This window comes from Aquarana catesbeiana, linkage group LG09 (genome assembly GCF_042186555.1).
Source record: "Aquarana catesbeiana isolate 2022-GZ linkage group LG09, ASM4218655v1, whole genome shotgun sequence".
NCBI lineage: Eukaryota > Metazoa > Chordata > Amphibia > Anura > Ranidae > Aquarana > Aquarana catesbeiana.
The window spans coordinates 214091845-214115961 of record NC_133332.1 but is presented as its reverse complement, the minus strand read 5'-3'; the positions used below and the strand labels follow the sequence as shown (position 1 = coordinate 214115961).

Below are 24117 nucleotides of genomic sequence, written 5' to 3'. Positions count from 1 at the left end.
TTACTACTAGCCAGGCACAGCTGTTTTGCTTTGATTACATATCACCGTGCCACACTTACTGCCGGTTCACACAGGGACGGTACGACTTGCAGGCCGACTCACAGAGGCAACCTGCACACGACTTCAGCGGAGACTTGCAAAACGACTTCTGTATAGAAGTCAATGCAAGTTGCCTGAAGTCGCCCCAAAAATAGTACAGGAACCTTTTTCTAAGTCGGAGCGACTTGCGTCGCTCCTATTAGAATGGTTCCGTAGTACAGAACGGGATGCGACTTGTCAGGCGGCTTAATATGTGTGAACCGGGGCTTAGGATTCTTGTTCTATGAGCTCCAACTTGCCTGTGAAGATCATTGCAAGCCCTTGCATCCTGGATATTGTTATCCTATTGATATTTAAAGGGACACACCCTAAGATCTAGAATACCCAGTCTCTCATTAGGATTAAAAGTATAATAGGCCAGCCTGGGATTCCCCATTTTGCAGTGATAGTATGGACAGACAGCAATTAGTAGCTTTCCTTAGATATTCATTAATTTATTGCCTGTTCCTATGTGCATTGCTATTTTATATCTGTGATTCCAAGTTTTTATTTAATTACCTCAGTGGACCTTTTCAACTGAGTTTTGGCTGTTTACCCAGGACTTCGCTGACTAATACCCTGTTACCTGACTCTCCCTTTGAACGAGTAAATCCAGAGAGAGCTAATCAATCTGCATTGTGTCGGTGTGTGACATGGTACATACAACATGTCTTAACCTAGACTGTCAGGAGGCCTGGAAAGTTCACAGGGTCAAAGTGATGCAGATGAACATGCAATTCTAAGCAACCCCCCAGGGGGCAGTGCTACATACAGCTTGTGTCTATTTGTCCCATATAAGCACTATATCCACTGGAGCATATGTATTTTTCGAAGCAGAGTAGGGACTGGCCAGAGAGGGATTCATTTGGTTCAGTTGGCCAGCTTAAACATATATTGCAATGTATTTGAAGAAAAAAATCCCTATTTTATGTGCAAAGTTTGCTAGAAAGGGTATATACTGTAGCAGTGTGCAGATTGTGAGCAGAACCTTTTGTCAATTAGCAGCAGCATTTGCTCCATTTTTTATGTTAAGAGTCCAAGCCTATGCTTGCACAACTCTTGGTTAACCCCACCCCCCCTTTAATGTTAACCCCTAAAATTAACCTAACAACCTCCAGATTCATAACTTTAACCTTGAACATTTAACCGTAACCCCAACCTTAACCTCATCCTTATTCCTAGCCCGAGTTATTACCATACCTTTTAAAATGTTATACTTACCTTATCAGTTCCACGCTGAATATATTACCACTGAAACTCTTACAGTCAGGGAACTGTTTTTTTAAAAGGAGATCATCAATGACAGGGCAGCTTACATAGTTACATAGTAAGTAAGGTCAGTTCAATCTGTATCGGTGTAGGTGTGTCAGTAATAATTTCCCATATTCCTGTATGTTGTGTTCACGTCCAAAATATCAATACTACCTTGCTGACACCACCAATTGTGGAAGAGAGTTCCAAATCCTTATTGCCCTGACAGTGAAAAACCCCCTGCGCAGCTTTAGGTTAAACCTCTTGTCCAATCTCATTGTGTGGCCCCATGTCCTCTTACACTCCCTGAGACTGAATAGCTTTTCTCCTATGCTGGGATCACCATTATGGTATTTGTAAATCAGGCCCCCTACTTTATGTGGGCGACTTCAATGCCATCTTAGACCCGACTAGGGACCACCTGGGGGGTGGTGGTAGACCCTCCCCCTCCTTTGTGGACTGGGCAGCGGTTTATGGTCTCACGGAGGTATAGCGCTGGAAACATCCGGATGTTTGTCAATACTCCTGCCACTCAGACTCTTTCCGCACCATGTCTCGGATTGACCTGGCATTTGCCACGAGAGACACCCTTCCCATTGTGTCTGCAGTGTCCTACTTGCCCAGAGGGGTCTCAGATCACGCCCCGATCTCTGTGGACCTCCTCCTCCCAGACTCGGGCCCTACTATTTGGCGCTTGAATTCTTACTGGCTGGAGGATGAGGTGGTGCAGGGATAACGTAGAAAGGGCATTGTGGGCTACTGGAAAGATAACCTGGGTACAGTGGATTCATCTACAGTGTGGGAGGCCTTTAAAACCACACTGAGGGGTACCTTTATGTCTATCACTGGTGATATACGCAAAAATAATAGACATCGCCCTGAGAAATTAGAAACAGCCATGTTAACAGCAGAATCTGCCTATGTTACTAACCCTGATTCTGACACGAGAAATACATAGCTGGAAAACCACAGGGAGTACGAACTCCGTTTGTTAGATCATACACAAAGACGCATGTTGCACACCCAGAAAGTATTTGAGCATAGTAATAAAGCTGGTTGCCTCCTGGCATACCTGACCAGACCCAACCGCCCTCCTATTTCTATCCCACGTATCCTAACTACGCAGGGCCAGACTAGTGATACCCCAGAGGATATCATGGAGACTTTCCTAAACTTTTACAAAAACCTTTACACATCTAAAGTTGATTACACTGAAGCCCAACTAAAAGATTACCTGGCTGACATATCTCTCCCCTCCCTATCGCCTGAAGGGAAAGATGAGTTGGAGGCACCTATCTCGGTTGACGAGATCGCTGCTGCCATCTCGCAATTACCAACACATAAAACACCAGGCCTGGATGGTTTTCCGGCCGAATGGTATGCCCAGTTCAAGGAACTAATATGCCCATTTCTCTTACATACATATAACAAGGCCCTGGATATCGGAACCCCCCCTCCATGCGGGAAGCTCTGATCATACTGCTATTAAAACCTCGCAAAGACCCTCTTAAGTGTGATTCATATTGCCCGATATCCCTTATTAATGTGGATGTTAAAATACCCACATGACTGTTCCCCTACCCGTGCTATCGTATCCCTAGACACCTGCAAAGCCTTTGATAGTGTGGAATGGCCTTATCTCTATCAGGTATTACAGCTGTATGGCTTTGGCCCCCGGATGATAGCTTGGATAAAACTCCTCTATACCTCTCGAGTCAACTCGCATGTAACCGATCCTTTCCCAATTACCAGGGGCACAAGGCAGGGGTGTCCATTATCACCTCTCCTCTGTGCCGTGGCTATGGAGCCACTTGCAGTACGAATTTGCTCCTCCCCCTTAATTAAGGGTTTTCCCATTGCACTATAGAGGAACGAGTTTCGCTGTGCGCGGATGATAACCCGGGTATACCTGGCTGACACTCACGAATCCTGCCACACATTGCTCTCCAAAATTAACACCTTTGGCAACTACTCTGGATTCCAGGTGAATTGGGATAAGTCAAATCTTTTTCCCTTGGACACTTCTGTGGCCTCCCAGATTCACCCGGACTCACGATCACAGGTTGTGTTCTCCTTTAGGTATCTTGGAGTCATGGTGCAGACACCTTTGTCTACCTACATAGTCAATAACCTTGAACCCCTAACCACCTTTGAACTCCGGAAATGGAACAAGACATTCCAAAAAAAATCTGGGACAGATGGATAGCTAGTCCTCTGACCCTTGCCCCAGAGTGAATGCGTTTCCCAAAACTCTTGGTCGTGTGATGTGCCTTAATATACTGATTCCCACGGTTGCTCTATGCAACTCGCGATGCTAACATGATCTACTTTTATACCTCTACAATTTCTAATCATATCTGTTAGTGCATTGCCCTTTTGTTATTGATTGAAAAAATGTAATACTTGTAGATGCATATCAATGAACAACCAAAGTTTTCTTTCTTTTTGTATGTTGGTTTGTCATTAAATCAAATAAAAAATCTTTAAAAAAAAAAAGAAAAAGGTATTTGTAAATTGCTATGATATTCCCTCTCAAGCGTCTCTTCTCCAGTGAGAATAAATTTAGTGCTTGTTGTCGTTCCTCCTAATTGAGGTCCTCCAATCCCCATATTCATTTTGTTGCCCTTTCTTGGACTCTCTCCATCTCCAGCACATCCCTTCTGAGGACTGGTGACCAGAACTGGACGGAATACTCCAGATGTGGCCTAACCAGAGTTTTATAAAATGGCAGGATTATAGTTTTATCTCTGGAGCATATCCCCTTTTTTATGCATGCTAATATTCTGCCGGCTAATGTGCACTTGCTGTTATTTAATCGTGAGCTGCAGCAGGACCTGAGATGAAGGTTGTTTTCAGCTAAATGTTTATTCCTCTTTACAGCGGTTTGGGGATGGAGGTATTAGGGTAGCTGCCCTCTGATAGGTAATGTTGCACTTTGCATACCTTCCAACTTTTTGAGCTAGGAAAATACATCTTTTAGGACCAAAATTGTTTGGCACAAGATACACCTCCATCACACCCCCATTTTGTAAGATTTTGACTGGCAAATGTCAAGTATGTTTAAAATTATTGAAAACATTTTATTTTTTTTAATGTCCATTTCACACAAGCCAGTTATCTGCTCTCCTCTCCTCATGCTGTTAGCGCAAGGAAAGGAATGGAATGCCGACAGCCGACTGATTGGACACAGCTGATCATCTAGTAAAGGGATGCTGTGATTGGCCCTTTACCTCGATCTGTAATCAGCTGTCCTAAGGAAAACATTTTATAGTAAAAAATCTTTTAAGGATATTATAACAGTTATAGATTGAAATGTTGTTGCTTTTACCATTATCACTATTTTTTTTACAAGTAGAAAATGTTTATTGAGGGAAAGATCAATCAGATACAAGCAATGCAGCATACAATACACAACATAGAAGATACAGGTATAGACCATCTTTGCACTTAAACAAAACTTTTTTAGAGAGACCCAAGAAGTTCAGCGTGTATTTCAAACATATGATTAGATATAAAATTATAGAAAGGCAAATTTGAAAGGTTATATTTAGCTTTGAGGTTGGAAAATCCCATTAGTCTCCCATCTGACATAATGTACTTCAGGCGAACTACTCGGGCCGCCCACAGACTCGGATCAGAGATACTACGTAGATGAGATAGGGTGGGATTACCCCACAAGGGTGTATGTGGAGAAATGGTCAGAGGAGAATGGTATTTAGCCCTGACATTATGCCACACCACAAGAGTGCTGTAGTCCTCATTGGGCCGGTCTGACAAGTTCGATCTAGGTCCCCTAAAGAACAGATTACAAGAGGGCAGCCTCCAGAGTGACTGCAGGGTTATCTCTGCCATTATTACTATTTATATAATATTTATAAGACCTCTGCATTAGAGCTGATTGAAAATCTACTGTCTCCTCTCTACCACAGTCAAACATTTTCATGAATATTCATTTATAAAGCTCTGAATATTCCAAAGTACTGTACAGAAAACACTAAACAAATTACATCAGTCGCTGCACCTGAGGCGCTTACATTCTGATCAGATGCATTGCTAGAGTTAAAAAATAAAAAAACCCAGGGCACAATGGAGCATACCTAAACTGAGTGCCCCAGTGAACAGGACTCATACATATTTTTTATTTCACCCTATCTCTTCTACTTTCTTTCTCTTTACTCTTTCTTCCTTTTTTCTACAGTATCCCATCTTCTTCATTCTTCATTAGTGTTTGGCCTTTAGTGTCAAACCGGAAGTTACTAATACACTTTCTACCCATTACTAGAGGTTGAACAATACAAGGATGCCTATGTCTTTTAGACAAAATTTCTCCCTTTTTAGCTAATGTATGCTCACCTAGACAAGAGCCTATCCACCTTAGGAAGTAGTGGCTGCACATCTGAGACTCGGGACACTTGACTACAGACCTAGTGCCCAAAATGCCAGGGTCTAGCAATGCCTCTGATTCTAATGTCCCCCCACAGTCACACACTAATATTATTATACCTTTATATAGCTCTGACATATTCCACAGTGCTGTACAGAGAACACTGACTGATTCACATAATTCTCTGCACCAGAGGAGCTTACGCTCTAATGTCACCACCATAGACACACATTATATACATTATTTAGCTCTGATATATTTTGCAGTACTGTATAGAGAACACTGATCCATTTACATCTGTTTCTGCACCAGGGAGCTTACATTCATATTCCACAGTGCTGCTGGCCAACAACAGTTAAGCAAATGTAACATGCTAGTATATGTTTTGTACCTGACAAGGAACATTGTGTTCATTGAACGTTTTTCTTTCTAACAGTGCACAGAAATGATAATCTGGACTGATGTAGATGGCTGTTATGGCACACACCACACATCGGTATCTGCTTTTTGGATGGAACAAGGACACACCTTCAATGTGACATCATGGTGTCAAAGGACTCATCATTCCCATTAAATGGGTGGGTTGTCTAAATTTCCAAATTAATTTACGCTAAGAAACATGATTTTATGTCAGTGAAGAACAGCTTGCAGGTCAAAAATGTTGAAAACAGATTGTACTGTTGTAGACCCCATCTGCTGCAGATTATTCATATTTAGCTTTAGGATATCAGCACTTTTAGTTTTTTGGCTTGGAGCTGTTATCTTTTGGCACTACTACTCCTGTCTTAGAAACGGGTATTCTACATGGTCATTTATCTGCACCCCACCTATTTTTTACAATGTCCCATTCATAGTGGTTTCAATGTTCATTTAATATATACTGTATGGCTTCATATGTAGCACTAAAGTTGCATACTTGTTTTTTTGGGGAACCCAGTGCCAATATAGTGTTAACTATGCTTTTTCCCCTAGGTAGAGCTCATTGTCTAATAAGATTTCACTGTAGTGAAGACTTAAAACATCTACCTTGTCTAGTTGTGATAAAAAACAGTAACATGTTTTTTATTATTTAATTTTTTTTACAAATGTCACAATTAATAATTTGTACTATTGTGTGAGAAAGTAGGGAAAATCCATTACATATAAAGGAAGAGGTTCTTCTCAGCAAGAACAGGAAGTACTAATGGAAAAGTGCTAATGGACGATAAAGGGCTGGAATATTTGCTTATGATGATTGATATCATTGAGTATAATTACTGATAAATAATAAAACAATATTTTGATCCAGGTAATAGCATTTTACAGTCCAGATTTATGCTTTTTTCCTTGTGGGGTAAAAGTGTCCACAATCACTCAAGTGACGAATGTTTTGTCTCCTCTGGACCAGAAATGTTATTGGCTGGACCTGATGAACCTGAAACTTTATACAACCTAATTACCTGCATGACATATGGAGGTCAATGGCCAATGTCAGGTCAATGGCCTCTCAGGTCAATGATCAATGTCAGGTCAGCTTCCTGAATATTCTAGTTGACTGCCTGTTATTCTCAGCTTTTCCTGAGTTACTAACCTGGAACAAGTTCGCACAACAGTAAAGTCAAAAGTCCTGATCTTGCATACTTGACTCAAAATACTGAAGTGTAGGGGTCAACAAGACAGCCATTCAACTAGCATTTTCAGGGGAGGTCAACAATGGCAGAATTTATATTTATTTTGTAACAGTTTTCTATTTAACCTAAAAAAAAATGTAATCTATTTTTTAATCCACTTGATGGATCAACCCAAACTTTGTGCTGATATCATTTTGCCTTCAGACAAGACAACCATCTGGAAATAAATTTGGAATTAAAGCAACACCATTTATAGGCAAACCCAACACCTATAAATGCATGCTTTCCAAACAGGTTTGTTTGTCTTATGTCACAAATGACTTGAAAACAGCACATTTCAAAAGCTTGTCTTTTTGGTCTATTTTGTAAGCTGATAAAAAAAAAAAGTGAAAACCCAACCTTTAACCTCTTCCCCGCTGAGGGCAAATACAGAGACAATTTACCTGGAAGTATATTTCTGGGTGCTGCCATCATCGTAGACAAAGGTCTGGTTGGTATAGCACTCGCTGCACATCCTCTTGTCCCCTGGGTGATGCTGGTGCTGATGGTGGACCGTGGACTTGTAAATCCCCTGAAGGCTTCTTTCTTTATCCGCAAATGGCATTCCAGCAGAGACTTCCAGCTGGTGGATAGGGACAAAGCATCAAGTTTGCTATTGCAAAATTAGAAAATGTTTGAGTCTTGGCTCTAACTTGTCCCCCCTGATTCTAGTGATGAGAGCAGTAGTGAAGCCAGTAGAGTGTCCCCTCCTCTCATGTCCTGCAAATGGACTGAGGCGGTCTGCTTCACTTTAATAATTCCAGGCTCCAGGAAATGGAAGAGAAGCCCACATCAGCCTTCCAGCATCACCTGCCTGACATGTACAGCTGATATGTCTACATATATCCAGCAAGGAGGTCTGGGGAGTTAATGTACCATTGAGTGGAAGACCCTTCAAAAGACATCAAGGCTCTCCCTTCCTTCTTCAATGTTTCATTTATCCATTGACGATGCTTTCTGAATTACACTTTTTCTTCTTTTGTTACGTTCTGTGCTATTTCTTGCTTTCTCCTTTTTTTTTCTCTCTCGCTGAGAATTGATTGCCCACTTCTCACCGGGGTCTTAATATTTTCACCAGTCCTGTTGCACCACCTCCTGGCCAGTCCAGAATTGCATATACTGGTTTCTGCCTGGTGGGATAGTTTATTTCTTTAATTGTATTAATTTATATAGTACTGATATATTCTGCAGCACTGTACAAAAAAACACTAAGCCATTCACTTTAGTCTCTACATCATAGGAGCTTACACTCTAGCATTGCCACACAGTCACACAGTTTTGTTATTTGGCATTTATATATCTCTGACATAGTCCGCAGCACTGTACAGAGAGTAGAGACATTCACATCAGTCTCTGCACAAAAGGAGCTCACACTTATATCCACCACAGTCACACACTATTATTATACATTTATACATTTCTTACATTTTCCACAATGCTGTACAGAGAACAGAGTTATAGTATTCACAACATTCTCTGCAGCAGTGTGTCTCACACTTAATGTCCATATCACAGTCACACAAGATCAGTATCAGACCTTTCTATAGGTTTGACACTTTCTGCAGCGCTGTACATAGAACAATGAGCCATCAGTGTCTGCACCAAAGGAGCCTAGACGTTAATGTTCCACCACAGTCGCAAGCTATATATTTTTTATTTTTGTTATTATATATTTATATAGCTCTTACATATTCTGTGCTGTGTAGTGAACACTAAGCCATTCACATCAATTTCCGCACCAAAGAAACTTACACTCTAATGTCCCCACCCTGGTCACATAGTATTATACAGTGCCTTGAAAAAGTATTCATACCCCTTGAAATTTTCCACATTTTGTCATGTTACAACCAAAAACATAAATGTATTTTATTGAAACTCTTATGTGATAGACCAACACAAAGTGGCACATAATTGTGAAGTGGAAGGAAAATGATAAATGGTTTTCAATTTTTTTTGCGTATTGAGTAGAACCAGCTTTTCACTGCAATTACAGCTGCAAGTCTTTTTGGGGATGTCTCTACCAGCTTTGCACATCTAGAGAGTGATATTTTTGCCTATTCTTCTTTGCAAAATAGCTCAAGCTCTGTCAGATTGGATGCAGCCCCATGCAGGCTCACTGTGCACATCAAATGCAGCCTCACTTTGACCATCAAATGCAGCCCCACTGTGCCAATCAAATGCAGCCCCACTGTGCCAATCAAATTCAGCCTCACTGTCCCCATGAATTGCAGCCTCACTGTCCCCACCAATTGCATCCTCGCTGTGCCCGTCAATTGCATCCTCGCTGTGCCCATCAATTGCAGCCTCGCTGTGCCCGTCAATTGCAGCCTCGCTGTGCCCGTCAATTACAGCCTTGCTGTGCCCGTCAAATGCAGCCTCGCTGTGCCCGTCAATTGCAGCCTCACTGTGCCCATCAAATGCAGCCTTACTGTGCCCATTAATTGCAGTCTCACTGTTCCCATCAAATGCAGCCTCACTGTACCCATCAATACCAGCCTCACTGTGCCCGTCAAATGCAGCCTCACTGTGCCCATCAAATGCAGCCTCACTGTGCCCATCAAATGCAGCCTCACTGTGCCCGTCAGATGCAGCCTCACTGTGCCCGTCAAATGCAGCCTCAGTGTGCCCGTCAATTACAGCCTCACTGTGCCCGTCAAATGCGGCCTCGCTGTGCCCGTCAGTTGCGGCCTTGCTGTGCCCGTCAATTGCAGCCTCACTGTGCCCATCAATTGCAGCCTCACTGTGCCCATCAATTGCAGCCTCACTGTGCTCATCAAATGCAGCCTCACTGTGCCCATCAATTGTTTCCGTACTCTGCCTCTCAACCCAAGAACAGTCTCAGCGCCTCTGGCAAACCTGGCAATAATGTTAGTGCAAATACCACCAACGGAAGACACACGTTGAAGTTAAACACAGAAATAGTCTTTACTGTGATGGTGATTTTTGAGATGGTAACAAACAATAACAATATAGCTGAACAATAGACATATATCTCTCAAATAGGTCAACAGTATAATAATGACTGAGAATCAAAAGCAATAGAACTCTATGGTACTGGCTGCTTTCAGGGGACAAACACCCTTATGCCCCATACGCACGATCAGACATTGATCGGACATTCCGACATCAAAATCCATGGATTTTTTCCGGCGGATGTTGTCTCAAACTTGTCTTGCATACACACGGTCAAACAAAGTTGGTCAGAAATTGCGAACGCCAAGAACGCGGTCATGTACAACATGTACGACAACCCAAGAAAAATGAAGTTCAATAGCCAGTGCGGCTCTTCTGCTTGATTTCGAGCATGCGTGAAAATTTGTTCATCGGAATTGTGTACACACGATCAGAATTTTCGACAACGGATTTTGTTGTTGGAAAATTTGAGGTCCACATCTCAAATTTTGTGTGACGGAAAATCCGATGGAAAATGTCTGATGGAGGCTACACACGGTCGGAATTTCCGACAAAAAGCTCCCATCGAACATTTTCCATCCGATCGTGTACTGGGCATAACAATCAACAGATCACAAAATAGCAGACACTGTAATGGATTTACCACCCCCTCTTTGAATTGGGCTCTATGAGTCCAGGCAGGAGGAGAGCAGAGGAATGACCCTCTCTTATGTCAGACCTCTCCCTTCTGTCCCCTAATACCACAGGCCCACAAAACCATAAACACTTCACTTAGTTCAGTGGTCTATAACCTAACTCCCAAGCCAGACTACCCCGCTCATGCACTACATATACCCAGGCCTGGGTGTGTGTTTGTGTCCGTATGACACCAGTAACTTCAGTGCCTTGGAAGAAGAAGGCCTTGAATCTTCTGCTAGCCACTTTAGTTGGTGCACTTAGATATCCTGTTTGGAAGGAGTGATGCAAAGTGTACCATGTAACTCCTGGAGCAGAAAACACTTTTACTGCCTGGCAGCGGATGAGTGCAGCACCGTGTTTTTTTAGTGTAGGTAACCACGGGCAACGTTGTCTGCATGCAGTGTCTCTGTATCTCTGTAAAATGGGCAAGTGCTCTCTCACCAATCCTGTGAACAAGGCCCAAACTGAAATGTCCTGGATCGGGTAGGCTCTTCAGGTAGTCTGACTGGTTACCTTACAACTGGAACACGTCGTCTGAACAGGTGCACCTAGAGAATGCACCTGGAATGGCCAGTGCCACTGGATGTCCCCGACCAACCGTGGATGCTTAAAAGGAATGGTACACTGACCCGGGAGGCAACACCTCTCTCCTGGGTCTGGTCTTTTCCTTGCCTCATGGTGTCTGCCCAACTCCCAGTCAGCCTCGGGGTGTCTTCTCCTTTTTGGCCAGAGCATGCTGGGATCTGCAGTCCTGCCCCCACTAAAGGCTATAGGGGCGCGGGTGATGGGGACTACATGTTCCACAATACTTTGCTGTTTTTGCAGCTCTGTTCCATTGGCTCCCTTCCCCTGCCAATAGGAAAGCAGGGGATATAACAGAACGGGCGGCCGGTGAAACTATGTGTACTTCAAACATTTCATTACGGTTATGAAAATTCTTTTTTTTTCTAATTTCACATGATATGAGTACTCTGAGTAAACACAGATTCAAATCCCAACTCTGGGCAAATAAAAAGCTATGCCCAGAGGCATAAAGGCTATGCCCACATTGCAAGATTTAGCTGCTCATTTTGGCCTAGGGGAACAGTAAAAAGATATACTTACCCGATCCTTTGATACTTCCTTCCTCCCTGCCGCTAGATAGGTCCCTGGAGCTTCAACACCCACACACTATAGGGTTGCTTTGGACATGGGATACCTAGGGACAGTCCACTTCCAGACTGTTGGGAAGAGCCGTCTGCCAGGAGAGTGGAGGATCAGGCAAGTCAATCTGTTTCTCCTCTCTCCTGGACAAAACGAGCCAATAAGTTGGTATGACGAAACACGTCGGGACATGGTTGTACGGCAACCGGAAGTGCCGATCACGTACCACCGGAAGTGGCGTTCTGAGTGTTTTTGGATGAGGTAGTCGGGCGAAATTTGAAGTTTCTTATGCCCACTGCGACGTGATATTTCTGGCATCATACACAATACCTATGCGAGATTTTCATGGCCTTCTGGTAAGTGCACTACCATTAGGCTGGGGATGTAATACTATGTTTAAATAAACTCTTTTTACGGTATCGCACTATCTGGAGTTTATTTTCTCCACATATTACATTTTTTTCCTTGGAGCTCTATCTGATGGGATGTCATTTTAACCCAGAGAGGTGATTGCTCTTTTGCCAAAACACGAGAGTGTGAGGCAATATTATCTGGTGAGTTTACATCTGACTGGGGAAGTGTTGGCACGTTTACTCACATGGTGTAGTGACAGTTGGATGTTCAGCAACAAGGCGTGTGATTATGAAGCTACTCATGGACTATTAATCTCTGTTACACCCTATCACTGAGGTTTTTTTTTTTCTAAGTGAAATTACCATCTGTTAGCGCTACTATTTACCTATGCTATATGTTTATATGTAATTTATTGTCATTTATATATTCATATTGTGTTAGATCTCTACAGTTTTAAAAACTTTAAAAACTTTCCTTTGCTGAAACAAAAGACAGTATATGCTCACCTCTGTGTTGGCCCATTTGTCCAGCCTCTCCTCTGCTCCATTGCTGCTGCTTCAGGAAGCGTTTTGGCATTCGGCACTTCCTGGAGTGTTGGATGCCTGTGTCCCCCAACCAAATCTTGGTTCCTTCCTCTGAACCCCTTCCTCTGACGCAGTACTCAGTAGTAAGTTCCTAATGTTGCTAAGGTTTTCTAAAGCTACTGTGCCGGAACAAAAGGGAGGCTAGGGAAATGAAATGAAAATGGAAAACTGGCTGTGCTTTTTTAACAAGCAGCAAAAGAGCTTTAAAACAATCCCTCAATTACCTGTGTTGATGCAGAGAAAGTTCACGCTCAAAGATCACAACAAAGACTCTGAAGTTAGGTTTAGGTTGGCTTTTGTGACATATTCACCGTATTGCAATGTGGTAATGTGCTCATTACCGCGCATAATAACTCAACACACATCAACACGCAATAAATACATGGGTGTGATGCGGTGCCATTCAATCAAAGCACCTTTCAATTGACACATGAACCATTTTTGGCAGCACACCCTATGTCCATCGGATGGTGCATTGGGGTGTCATTCAAAATGAGTGGCACTAGACTGTACCAGCGCATTTACCATGTACTGTAGCGTGCTGTGATAAACTGCATAATAACACTTGTGTGACCATAACACCATAGTGTGAACAGCTGACAGCACCTGCTGTTTGTTTACATGAAAAGGCTGGCAGGCTTGCAAGTCCCTGCTGCCAGTGGAAATAATACCAGGCACTTTCACCCCCTTCGTGCCCAGGCCAATTTTCAACTTTCAGTGCTGTCTCACTTTGACAATTTCATGGTCATGCAACACTGTACCCATACAAAATTTTTTATCATTTTTTTCTCACAAATAGAGCTTTTCTTGGTAGTATTTAATCACCGCTAGGTTTTTTTTTTTTTTGCTAATCAAATATTACTATTATTATTATTATTATTATTATTATAATACAGGATTTATATAGCGCCAACAGTTTGCGCAGCATTTTACAGCATGAAGGCAGACAGTACACTTACAATACAATCAATACAGGAGGGATCAGAGGGCCCTGCTCGTTAGAGCTTACAATCTCAAATAAAAAAAATACCAAAAATGTTGAAAAAAAAAGGTTTTTCTTTGTTTCTGTTATAAAATTGTGTAAATACATTTTCTCGCTCACTGACAGGTACTGATGAGGCTGCACTGATGAGGTGGCACTGATGGGCACTGATGATGAGGCACTTATATGCAGCACTCATCGGCGGCACTGATATGCAGCACTGATGGTAACTGATAGGCAGCACTGATGGGCACTGATAGCTGGCACTGACTGGCACTTATGGGCAATGATAGACGGCAATGATGGGCACTAACGGGTGGCAATGATGGGCACTGATAGGCAGCACTGATGAGCAGGCACTGACGGGCATTATTGATGGGTTACTGATTGGCATCCCTCATGAGCACTTATTGGCATCCCTGGTGGGCACTGTTTGGAATCTGTGGTGGGCACCAGTTGGCATCCCTGGTATGCATGGGTTGGCACTCTAGGTGGGCACTTGTGGGCATCTTTGATGGGTCTGCACTGATGATCAATGCGCTGATTATCAGTGCAGACTCCCCCTGGGGTCTATTCCCACTTTGTCAGCGCGAATAGAGGAAAAGCCGATAACCGCACTGCCTGGTTACAATGTGATCAGCTGTAGTTGGACACAGCTGATCACATGGTAAAGAACCTACATCATAGGCTATTTACCGAGATCGGAGATGCTATGTGTCAGAGCGACACACCGAACTACCGATGGCTGTGCTGCGTGCTCCCGGGGGCGCATGCGAGCGGCTTATCCTGCTGGACGTCATATGCATAGTTGCCAACAGTCCCGATTTTCCTGGGACAATCCCAATTTTGGGACCCTCGTCCCGATCGGAGGCCGTCTCGATTCAGGATTTTGCCTTTTTTGCCCAGGGAAATTGGGAATGTTTGGTTTTGCAGCAGCTGGCTTCAACAAAATGGCCGCCGGCGCTGCCGCTAGATCGTTCCCCTTGTGTTCAGTGGAGAGAGGAAGGGGGCTCGATCCGTGCAGCCAATGAATCGGCTTCTCTCTTCACACTGAAGCCGGGGTTAGCTGCACGGATTGGCCCTTCCCCTCTCCACTGAACACACGGCGGCGGCCGCTCGTGGAGTTCCTTCTGCTCTTGCTCCTGTCTCTCAGTGTAAACCCCAGGCAGCAATTTAACTTTAATGTACAGGAGGAGGGTTAACTATATACGGGGGGTTAACTATATACAGGAGGGGGGTTAACTATATACAGGAGGGGGGTTAACTATATACGGGGGGTTAATTATATACAGGAGGGGGGTTAACTATTTACAGGAGGGGGGCTTAACTATATATAGGAGGGGCTTAACTATATATAGGAGGGGGTTAACTATATACAGGAGGGGGAGTTAACTATTTACAGGAGGGGGGTTAACTATTTACAGGAGGGGGGTTAACTATATACAGGAGGGGGGTTAACTATATACAGGAGGGGGGGTTAACTATTTACCGGAGGGGGAGTTAAATATATACAGGAGGGGGGTTAACTATATATAGGAGGGGGTTAACTATTTACAGGAGGGGGGTTTAACTATATAAAGGAGGGGGGTTTAACTATATACAGGAGGGGGGTTTAACTATATACAGGACGGGGGGTTAACTATATACAGGAGGGGGGTTAACTATATACAGGAGGGGGGTTAACTATTTACAGGAGGGGGCTTAACTATATATAGGAGGGGGGTTAACTATATACAGGAGGGGGGGTTAACTATTTACAGGAGGAGGGTTAACTATATACGGGGGGTTAACTATATACAGGAGGGGGGTTAACTATATACAGGAGGGGGTTAACTATTTACAGGAGGGGGGCTTAACTATATATAGGAGGGGCTTAACTATATATAGGAGGGGGTTAACTATATACAGGAGGGGGAGTTAACTATTTACAAATTATATATAGGAGGGGGTTAACTATTTACAGGAGGGGGGTTTAACTATATACAGGAGGGGGGGTTAACTATATACAGGAGGGGGGGTTAACTATATACAGGAGGGGGGTTAACTATGTACAGGAGGGGGGGTTACTATGTACAGGGGAACTATGTACAGGGGGGGTAACAATGCATGGGGGTTACTATGTACAGGTGGGGTAACTATGCACAGGGGGGTAACTAGGGGGAGGGGGGTAACTATGTACAGGGGGGTAACTAGGGGGAGGGGGTAACTATGTACGGGGGGGTAACTATGGCTCTGCCTGGGACACTGATGTAAGGACTGAGGCTGGGAACACTGGTGTAAGGACTGACTCTGCTGGGGGTACCTGATGCAAGGACGGACTCTGCTGGGGGCACCTGATGCAAAGACAGACTCTGCTGGGGACACCTGATGCAAGGACGGACTCTGCTGGGGACACCTGATGCAAGGACGGACTGGTGGTGGCAGGCGACATGGCAGGTGACACGCTCAGGGATCTCACTGATTCTGCATTATGGTGAGTTGAATGATTTTGTTTTATATTACAGTGTAATAATAGAAATAACGCACTTCAGTCATCCTGACACCATAACAACCATGGTGCCGGGAGGATTCAAGCGCTAACACCAGATGTTTGGAGTATCTTTATCTTCTGATTGTTAAACTTACTAGAATTCACATATTTCTATTGTTGTGTAGGATCTGGGGCTGCTGTCCCTCCATCCCCCTCTCCCCCTTTCCCTCTCCATCCCTCATTCATCTCAGACTCTAACCACACCCCCTTTGAGCCACGCCCATTTAAGCCCGCTATTTTGCGTAAACCACGCCCACTTTTCACGAAGCGCGCCACATTTTTGTTTTCCCAATGCCACGCCTGCAAACGCATGCCCCACGCCCTAATTATAATATGACTCCGCCTACAGCCAAAAAAGTGTCCCGGAAATTTTTTTTACAATGTTGGCAAGTATGCATATGATGCCCAGTCAGGATAATTAACCCACCGCCCGGCTGTCATTTTGCTATAGGCCAGGCACAATATGGTTAATTTTGAAGAATAATTTTTCCACAATGCCTACAGCTAAAGAGGCTTGTGAGGGTTTGTTTCAAAGTTCTTTTACTGCTTGTCAAGAATCTGTAAACACTTTTATGTTCATAGTCTGGGCCCAAATTTACCCTAAGGCTGGATTCACACTAGAGCATGGAGTGGCTCACAGCAGGGGGTGCTATATACTGCTGATGAGAAAGGTATTTAGCAGTTTAGATTTACTAAAATAATTGCATTTCCATTTTCTGTGTATTGTGGAAGACCAGATAAAGTGAATGCAGGGGTCCTAGGTTTTATAACAATTTAACAGCACAGATTGGTCAAGAACAAACCCCCAGTCTGCTGAATGGACAATGAAGGCGAAGCAGCACAATTAGGTCTCATCATCGTCTGTCTGTTCCTTGTCAGCACATATGCATCCAGCAGACCCTGATTGGCTTCTAGAGTTGCCCCTCCCTCTCCCAATCTTAGTGCTGCTGTGTAGGATATGCCAGGAGGCTGATATGAAGACATTTCAGATACTCACACTAGCTTTATATTAAATGCAATGTAATCATTTTTAATAAATGTATAATTTTGTTAAACTGTGTATAATGTAATACCTTACTATCACATTGCTGGGTATTACACATTACATTTTTACGTGTGCTCCTTTAATATGGTGGGTGATTTCAGGACCCCAGTGTTGTAAGGCAACAGTGGTAATTACTGAGCTGCCATGCTAACCCATGAGCTAGCCATTTAAAATACAAATTAGACAGAGATAGTCAGATGTTCAGGTAAGATCAATAGGCCTTCAAGGAAGCTGCTTGGGCTAAATTGCTGTCATTGTGTTACCAAAGGAACCTCTGTGCTCCAAATGCTGAATGCATAGAAAAAGCAGGAACAAACGTCCTTGTGGATAATGAGCAGACAGAGGACCTGCTAAGTAAAAGCAATTAACCTTCTTTTATCCTCACCCAGCCTGCAGCAGGAATCTGACGCCTCACCCTATACCAGTATATAAATCTCCCTCACATAATGCTTCTATAACCCAATTTTCACCAATGTAACCCCACCGAGATGTCAAGGAACTACGAGAAACAGAACGCCCTTCTGCTAGTAGATAGTGAAGACATCAGGAGCAACAAGAGGAGGCAAATGTCACTTAACATATCACTATAAGATAACACATGTGGTCATTTCACCACCACAGACCTATTAAATGTTTTTTTATATTAATGATGTCCTCAATTCTCTGATGTTTTTATAGTTGAATCAGGTAAAGCCCCATACACACTATTAGATTTTCTGTAGATTTTTGTCTTCAGATTTACCAAAACCATATCATATAAGGTCAAACCTTAGGAGTTTCAATTTGTTTGCAATCAGGCAGGCCCTTGCACTACATGGTTTTGGTAAATCTGAAGACAAAAATCTGCAGAAAATCTAATAGTGTGTATGGGGTCTTATACACCACAAATGCGATTTTTGTGGCCCATTCTTTATGTAAAGGTTCATTCCAAAAAGGTGTGGAAGAGAGGAAAAGAAGCAACTATGGAAGTGGTGGAGGAGTTGGAAAAGAGGGAAAGAGAAAGGAAGAGAAGGAACAAGATTGGGTGGAAGAATGGGAGAGAGGGATGATGGAAGTGGAGGAGGAAGGAAGAATGGGAGAGAGGGATGAAGAATGAAAGTGGAGAAAGAAGAGAAGGAAGAAGGGTGGAAGGGGAGAAGGAAGGAAGGATGGGAGAGAAGGAGGAAGAATGAAAGTGGAGGAGGAAGAGAAGAATGGGAGAGAGGGAGGAAGGATGAAAATGGAGAGAGAGGAAAGGATGGGAGAGAGGGAGGATGAAAGTGGAGGAGGAAGGAAGAATGTGAGAAAGGGAGGAAGGATGAAAGTGGAGGAGGAAGAGAAGGAGGAGGTGTGTAAGTGGAGGAGGAAGGAAGAATGGGAGAATGGGAGAGAGGGAGGAAGGATGAAAGTGGATGAGGAAGAGAAAGAGGAAGGATGTAAGTGGAGGAGGAAGAGAAGGAGGAAGGGTGTACACGGAGGAGGATGGAAGAATGGGAGAGAGGAAGGAAGGATGAAAATGGATGAGGAAGAGAAGCAGGAAGGGTGTAAGCGGAGAGGGATGGAAGAATGGGAGAGAGGAAGGAAGGATAAAAGTGGATGAGGAAAAGGAGGAAGAATGTAAGGGGAGGAGGAGGGAAGGATTGGAGAGAGGGAGGAAGGATGAAAGTGGAGGAGGAAGAGAAGGAGGAAGGGTGTAAGTGGAGCAGGAAGGAAGGATAGGAGAGAAGGAGGAAGGATGAAAGTGGAGGAGGAAGAGAAGGATCCACGAGAGGGAGGAAAAGTAGAGAGTAGAGGGAGAAAGTAGAAAGTAGAGGGAGAAAAACGGATGGGAGAGGGGGAGGATGAAAGTGGAGGAGGAAGGAAGAATGAAAGAGAGAAAGGAAGGATGAAAGTGGAGGAGGAAAAGGAGGAGGAAGGAAGAATGGGAGATAGGGAGGAAGGATGATAGTGGAGGGAGAAGAAAGGATGGGAGAGGGGAAGGATGAAAGTGGAGGAGGGGTGTAAGCGGAGGAGGAAGGAAGAATGGGAGAGAGGGAGGAAGGATGAAAGTGGAGGAGGAAGAGAAGGAGGAAGGATGTAAGTGGAGGAAGAAGGAAGGATTGGAGAGAGGGAGGAAGGATGAAAGTGGAGGAGGAAGAGAAGGAGGAAGGGTGTAAGTGGAGCAGGAAGGAAGGATAGGAGAGAATGAAGAAGGATGAAAGTGGAGTAGGAAGAGATGGATGAGAGAGAGGGAGGAAGGATGAAAGGGGAGGGAGAAGAAAGGATGGGAGAGGGGAAAGATGAAATTGGAGGAGGAAGGAAGAATGAAAGAGAGAAAGGAAGGAAGAAAGTGAAGGAGGAAAACGCAGGAAGAATGGGAGAGAGGAAGAATGTTAGTGGAGGGAGAAGAGAGGATGGGGCTGGGGAGGATGAAAGTGGAGGAGGAAGGAAGAATGAAAGAGAAAGGAAGGATGATAGTGGAGGAGGAAGAGAAGGAGGAAGGAAGAATGGGAGAGAGGGAGGAAGGATGAAAGTAGAGGAGAAAGAGAAGGAGGGAGGATGAAAGGGGAGGAGGAAGGAAGGATGGGCGAGAGGGAGGAAGGGTGAAAGTAATGAGGAAAGTTGGGAGAGAGCGAGAGGAAGAGAAGGCAAGAATGAAAATGGAGGAGGAAGGAAGGATGGGAGAGAGATAAAGGATGAAAATAGAGAAGGAATGAAGGGTGGGAGAGAGGGAGGAAGGATGAAAGTGGAAAAGATAAGATGGGAGAGAGTAGGGAAGGATTGAAATGAAGGAGCAAGGACTAAAAAGAAAGTGTAGGAGAGAAGAAAAGGGCATGGAAGTGAAGAAGTGAAAAAATGAAGAGAGGAAGGATCTGAAAAAAATAAAGGAAGGAAGGGCAAGAAGTAACAATAGGAAAATAGAAAGGATGGAAGAAAAGGAAGTTAAAGAAATATAGTCTGTACTTGTGACTAAGCTTTAATTTGGAACTGTGAATGACTTGACGACAGTAAACTCTTGCATGCTATCACCACCTAGTGGCTGCCATACTATTCTGCGATATTTTTTTTTCATTACACAGTAGATGCAAACTATTTAAATAAATAATAAATAATAAAACTGAAATATTTACAAAGCTAGGAATTTTCCCGTACCCTAATGCATGTGGTGAAACATCGCTTTGAAAAGATTTCCTAATTAAAGTATTATAAAATAATAAAATAAAGTATTATTGCTTACACAAAGTGATTTAAGTCAACGGAGCTTCACCTAATTCACCTAATTCACCTAATCCATTAAACTATGGGAAAATTACCTTGAAAAATTAAAATCTCTTTGCAAAGTAAACAGTTTATATTGTGCCACATTTATAAAGTGTGGGATAAAGGGATTTAGCCCAAAAAAGGCAAACAGTTCTCCAAATTACTGTAGGGAATGGTGCTTTGTACACCAGGTCTTTTCCATGTCCTCTGTAAAATATAAATTAATTTACTCTACATTTCCAATTTGAGACATTTGCCTTTACATGACTGCCGTTCTCCAGTTCTGCCAATTAATATCACAGTTTTCTCAAATCCACACCTGTTTTTTAAATTAGCCAGCTCGCTATTTTGGGGGTTTCTTTTTTTTTTCTTTTTTTTTTTTTAAGCCAGTTAAGTAAAGAGTTCAAATACTGTCAGCAAAGCGAAAAATGTTAAACAGCCCAGCAGATGGGTGAGACATATATTAATATCTAGCCACTCAGTGACAGGAAACAACACAAAGCATCAGTTATGGAAGACACAGAATATTAGCATTCATAACATACTTGTAATAAATGAAAATGAAAATGATCCCCGCTGTGATTTATATAAATTTCGATGATATATGATGAGGCATAGTCTTTTATCAACAATGTATGATCATAAAACAGCAGTCAGCTCTATGACAAAATCAAATGAAGGAGGGGTAAATCACAATGAAGCAGCTTTATATTACAAGCTATAAAATATACATGTAAAACACAATTAGATGAATAATAAAGTTAAAAAAGCAAAAAAAATAAATAAATAAACTCGAGCCAAAACTGAATATTACATTTTGAGATAAATACTTCTACTTGTGGTCTAGGTTTTTCATCCAGATGCCTCTGTCTATCCTGCAATCATTTTTCGGTAATCTGGTGATCCTGAAACGCACCTGAATGTGGTGTTGGAACATACTGGAACATGCTCCCTGCTGCCTCCCACACATAAAAGGCCTGACAAAAATGCCTGTAGTGAGGTGCTTCACTTAACCACCAATCAGATTCACTCCTAACTTGGAAATGAAAATGCAAGTCATGATGTAGGAAGCAGTGAGGAAGGATATTCAAGTGTATCTGAGCCAAAAACCAAAAATGTAAAAATATAACAGCCCCCCAGTCCTTGGATATGGTGACTGCATTTGTTTTTTAGGCTTTTTTCGTTTATTTCTACCTGTTTATCCTGCCAGCAGAATAATTCCTGTCCCAGGATGGCAATGATACCTCACTGTAATTGTATCTATGGAGGATCAAAGTTGTCACCTTAGGACACGACAGCCGAGCACCTCCACCTCTACTCCCCTCTATAAAGGTAGTGGAAAGGTGTTCTATAGCCCACAGAGAGATTTGGGAACAATAATTGGAAACAGTCAGTGACATAATAGACATTGTACAGAATGCAGTATGACCAAACATTGGCTCTCACACTACCCAATCTCGTTGAATAAAAATGTATTTTTTAACTGGTGCAAAGGGATTGGCAACTTTCAGTGCAATTCACACTCAAAAATACAACAATTAGTACACATGACCTGATATTATGTAAGTTTGTATTTTTTTATCAGGATAATGAAAACTGATAGGACTCTGTCCTGTTATTGATGCTGTCCACATTTTAGAGCTTGCCTGGTTGTACTCCACCGGAAGTATTGTTTACTTTTAGAATTCATTGCAACATACTGAACATTTTGAACATATCTTCCAGCTATTGCAACATTTCAGAATGACCCCAGCAAAGAAGAAATTCCACTAATATAAAAGAAAGAGTAAAAATATAACTGCTACCTAAATTGTACAACATATATATCTCTATCTCTATCTATATCTATATATATATATATATATATATATATATGTTGTACAATATATATATATATATATAATGTTAATATCTGAAGTTATTAAAAATTATATTAGGGTGCCTATTTATAACAGAAGATTAAATTTTAAATTTTACTTTTTTTTTGTTAGAAATTTAATTATAAAGTGTACTGTGTAATTGGTTCACATTTTCAATCCCCTTTGATAACACTAAAATTATTCTAGACAAATCAGTTTATTAAGATTTTTTCATATTGTTGATCTTTCTTTTTTTTTTCTTTCTCTTATGTTTTGCATTTTTGTAAATGTTTATTTCTACTTGAATAGACTTTCCAGTTGTTCAAAAAATTAAGTGTGGAAAAGATAAACCAGTTGCTAACTTTTTATGTTATTTGGTTTATTTGCAGTTATATGCTACAAATTCTACAACGATCTTCATAGTACATAGATGATATGTAGCAGTCTTCCAGAGGTGATTCAAATGTCCCCAATGAATTTTTGGGTTAATTAGCACACAATTATGTTTGTGAGAGCACCAAAACACAGCTATTGCAACATGAAAAGAAACACACCTTCATACAGTGCCTTGGAAAAGTATTCATACCCCTTGAAATTTCCATGTTACAACCAAAAACGTAAATGTATTTTATTGGGATTTTATGAGACAGACCAACACAAAGTGGCACATAATTGTGAAGTGAAAAGAAAAAGGATAAATGCTAGATATTTTATTTATAAATAACTATCTGTGAAAGGCGTTTATCTTGCTTTATTTATACTGCTCGTTCTTACTCTGTGTTAGGAGCGTGGGTCCTCGCTGTATTCTGTTTGCAGTCTTTTGCTAACTCTGCGTTCAACAAGTCCCTTAGGGTGGGGAAACAGTGTTAATTTTGGCAGCAAATTTCAATTTAGTTTTAGTCTTAGTCTTAGGCCTAAAATGGCATTTTAGTTTTAGTCCCATTTTAGTCTTCTGCAATTGTTTTAGTTTTAGTCATATTTAGTCGACTAAATCTCCAGTACATTTTAGTCGACTAAAACTCATTTCAGTCATCTGAAATAGAATGGATGTAATTAAATTGTAATGCATTAGTTAACATTTTTCTCCAATTTCCAAACTCATTATATACTGCTGGAGTGAAAAATCTCATATGTTATTATTTAAGGTATTTAGGACATGCACTAAAGGCCAGTGTTAATTTTGAACTCAAATTTCAGTTTAGTTTTAGTCTTAGTCTTAGTCTTTTGACTAAAATGCCATTTTAATTTTAGTCCCATTTTAGTCTTTTGACTAAAATGCCATTTTAGTTTTAGTCGTATTTTAGTCATCTCAATTGTTTTAGTTTTAGTCGTATTTTAGTCGACTTATATAGTATTCATTTAGTCAACTAAAATGTTTTAGTCATTTTAGTCGACGAAATTAACACTGTCGGGGAATTCCAGTTACCACAACTTCCGCTGGTTGGAAC

General features: G+C 42.1%; 1 protein-coding gene across 3 annotated transcripts in view; it reads right to left on the bottom strand.

Annotated features, from left to right (window-relative positions):
• KCNT1 (potassium sodium-activated channel subfamily T member 1) overlaps positions 1-8449 on the bottom strand; it is a 587173-nt gene extending 578724 nt beyond the window's left edge. Inside the window, exon 1 of one of the 3 annotated variants that reach the window (XR_012236041.1) lies at positions 7767-8449. Coding sequence is in view for 2 of the 3 variants with exons in the window: in XM_073599682.1 (XP_073455783.1) it covers positions 7767-7927 (161 nt within the window). In the remaining variant the exon portion in view is untranslated. The remainder of the gene's footprint in view (positions 1-7766) is intronic. The other 2 variants (XM_073599682.1, XM_073599683.1) reach the window with 2 other exon arrangements.
• Positions 8450-24117: the final 15668 nt, after the last annotated feature.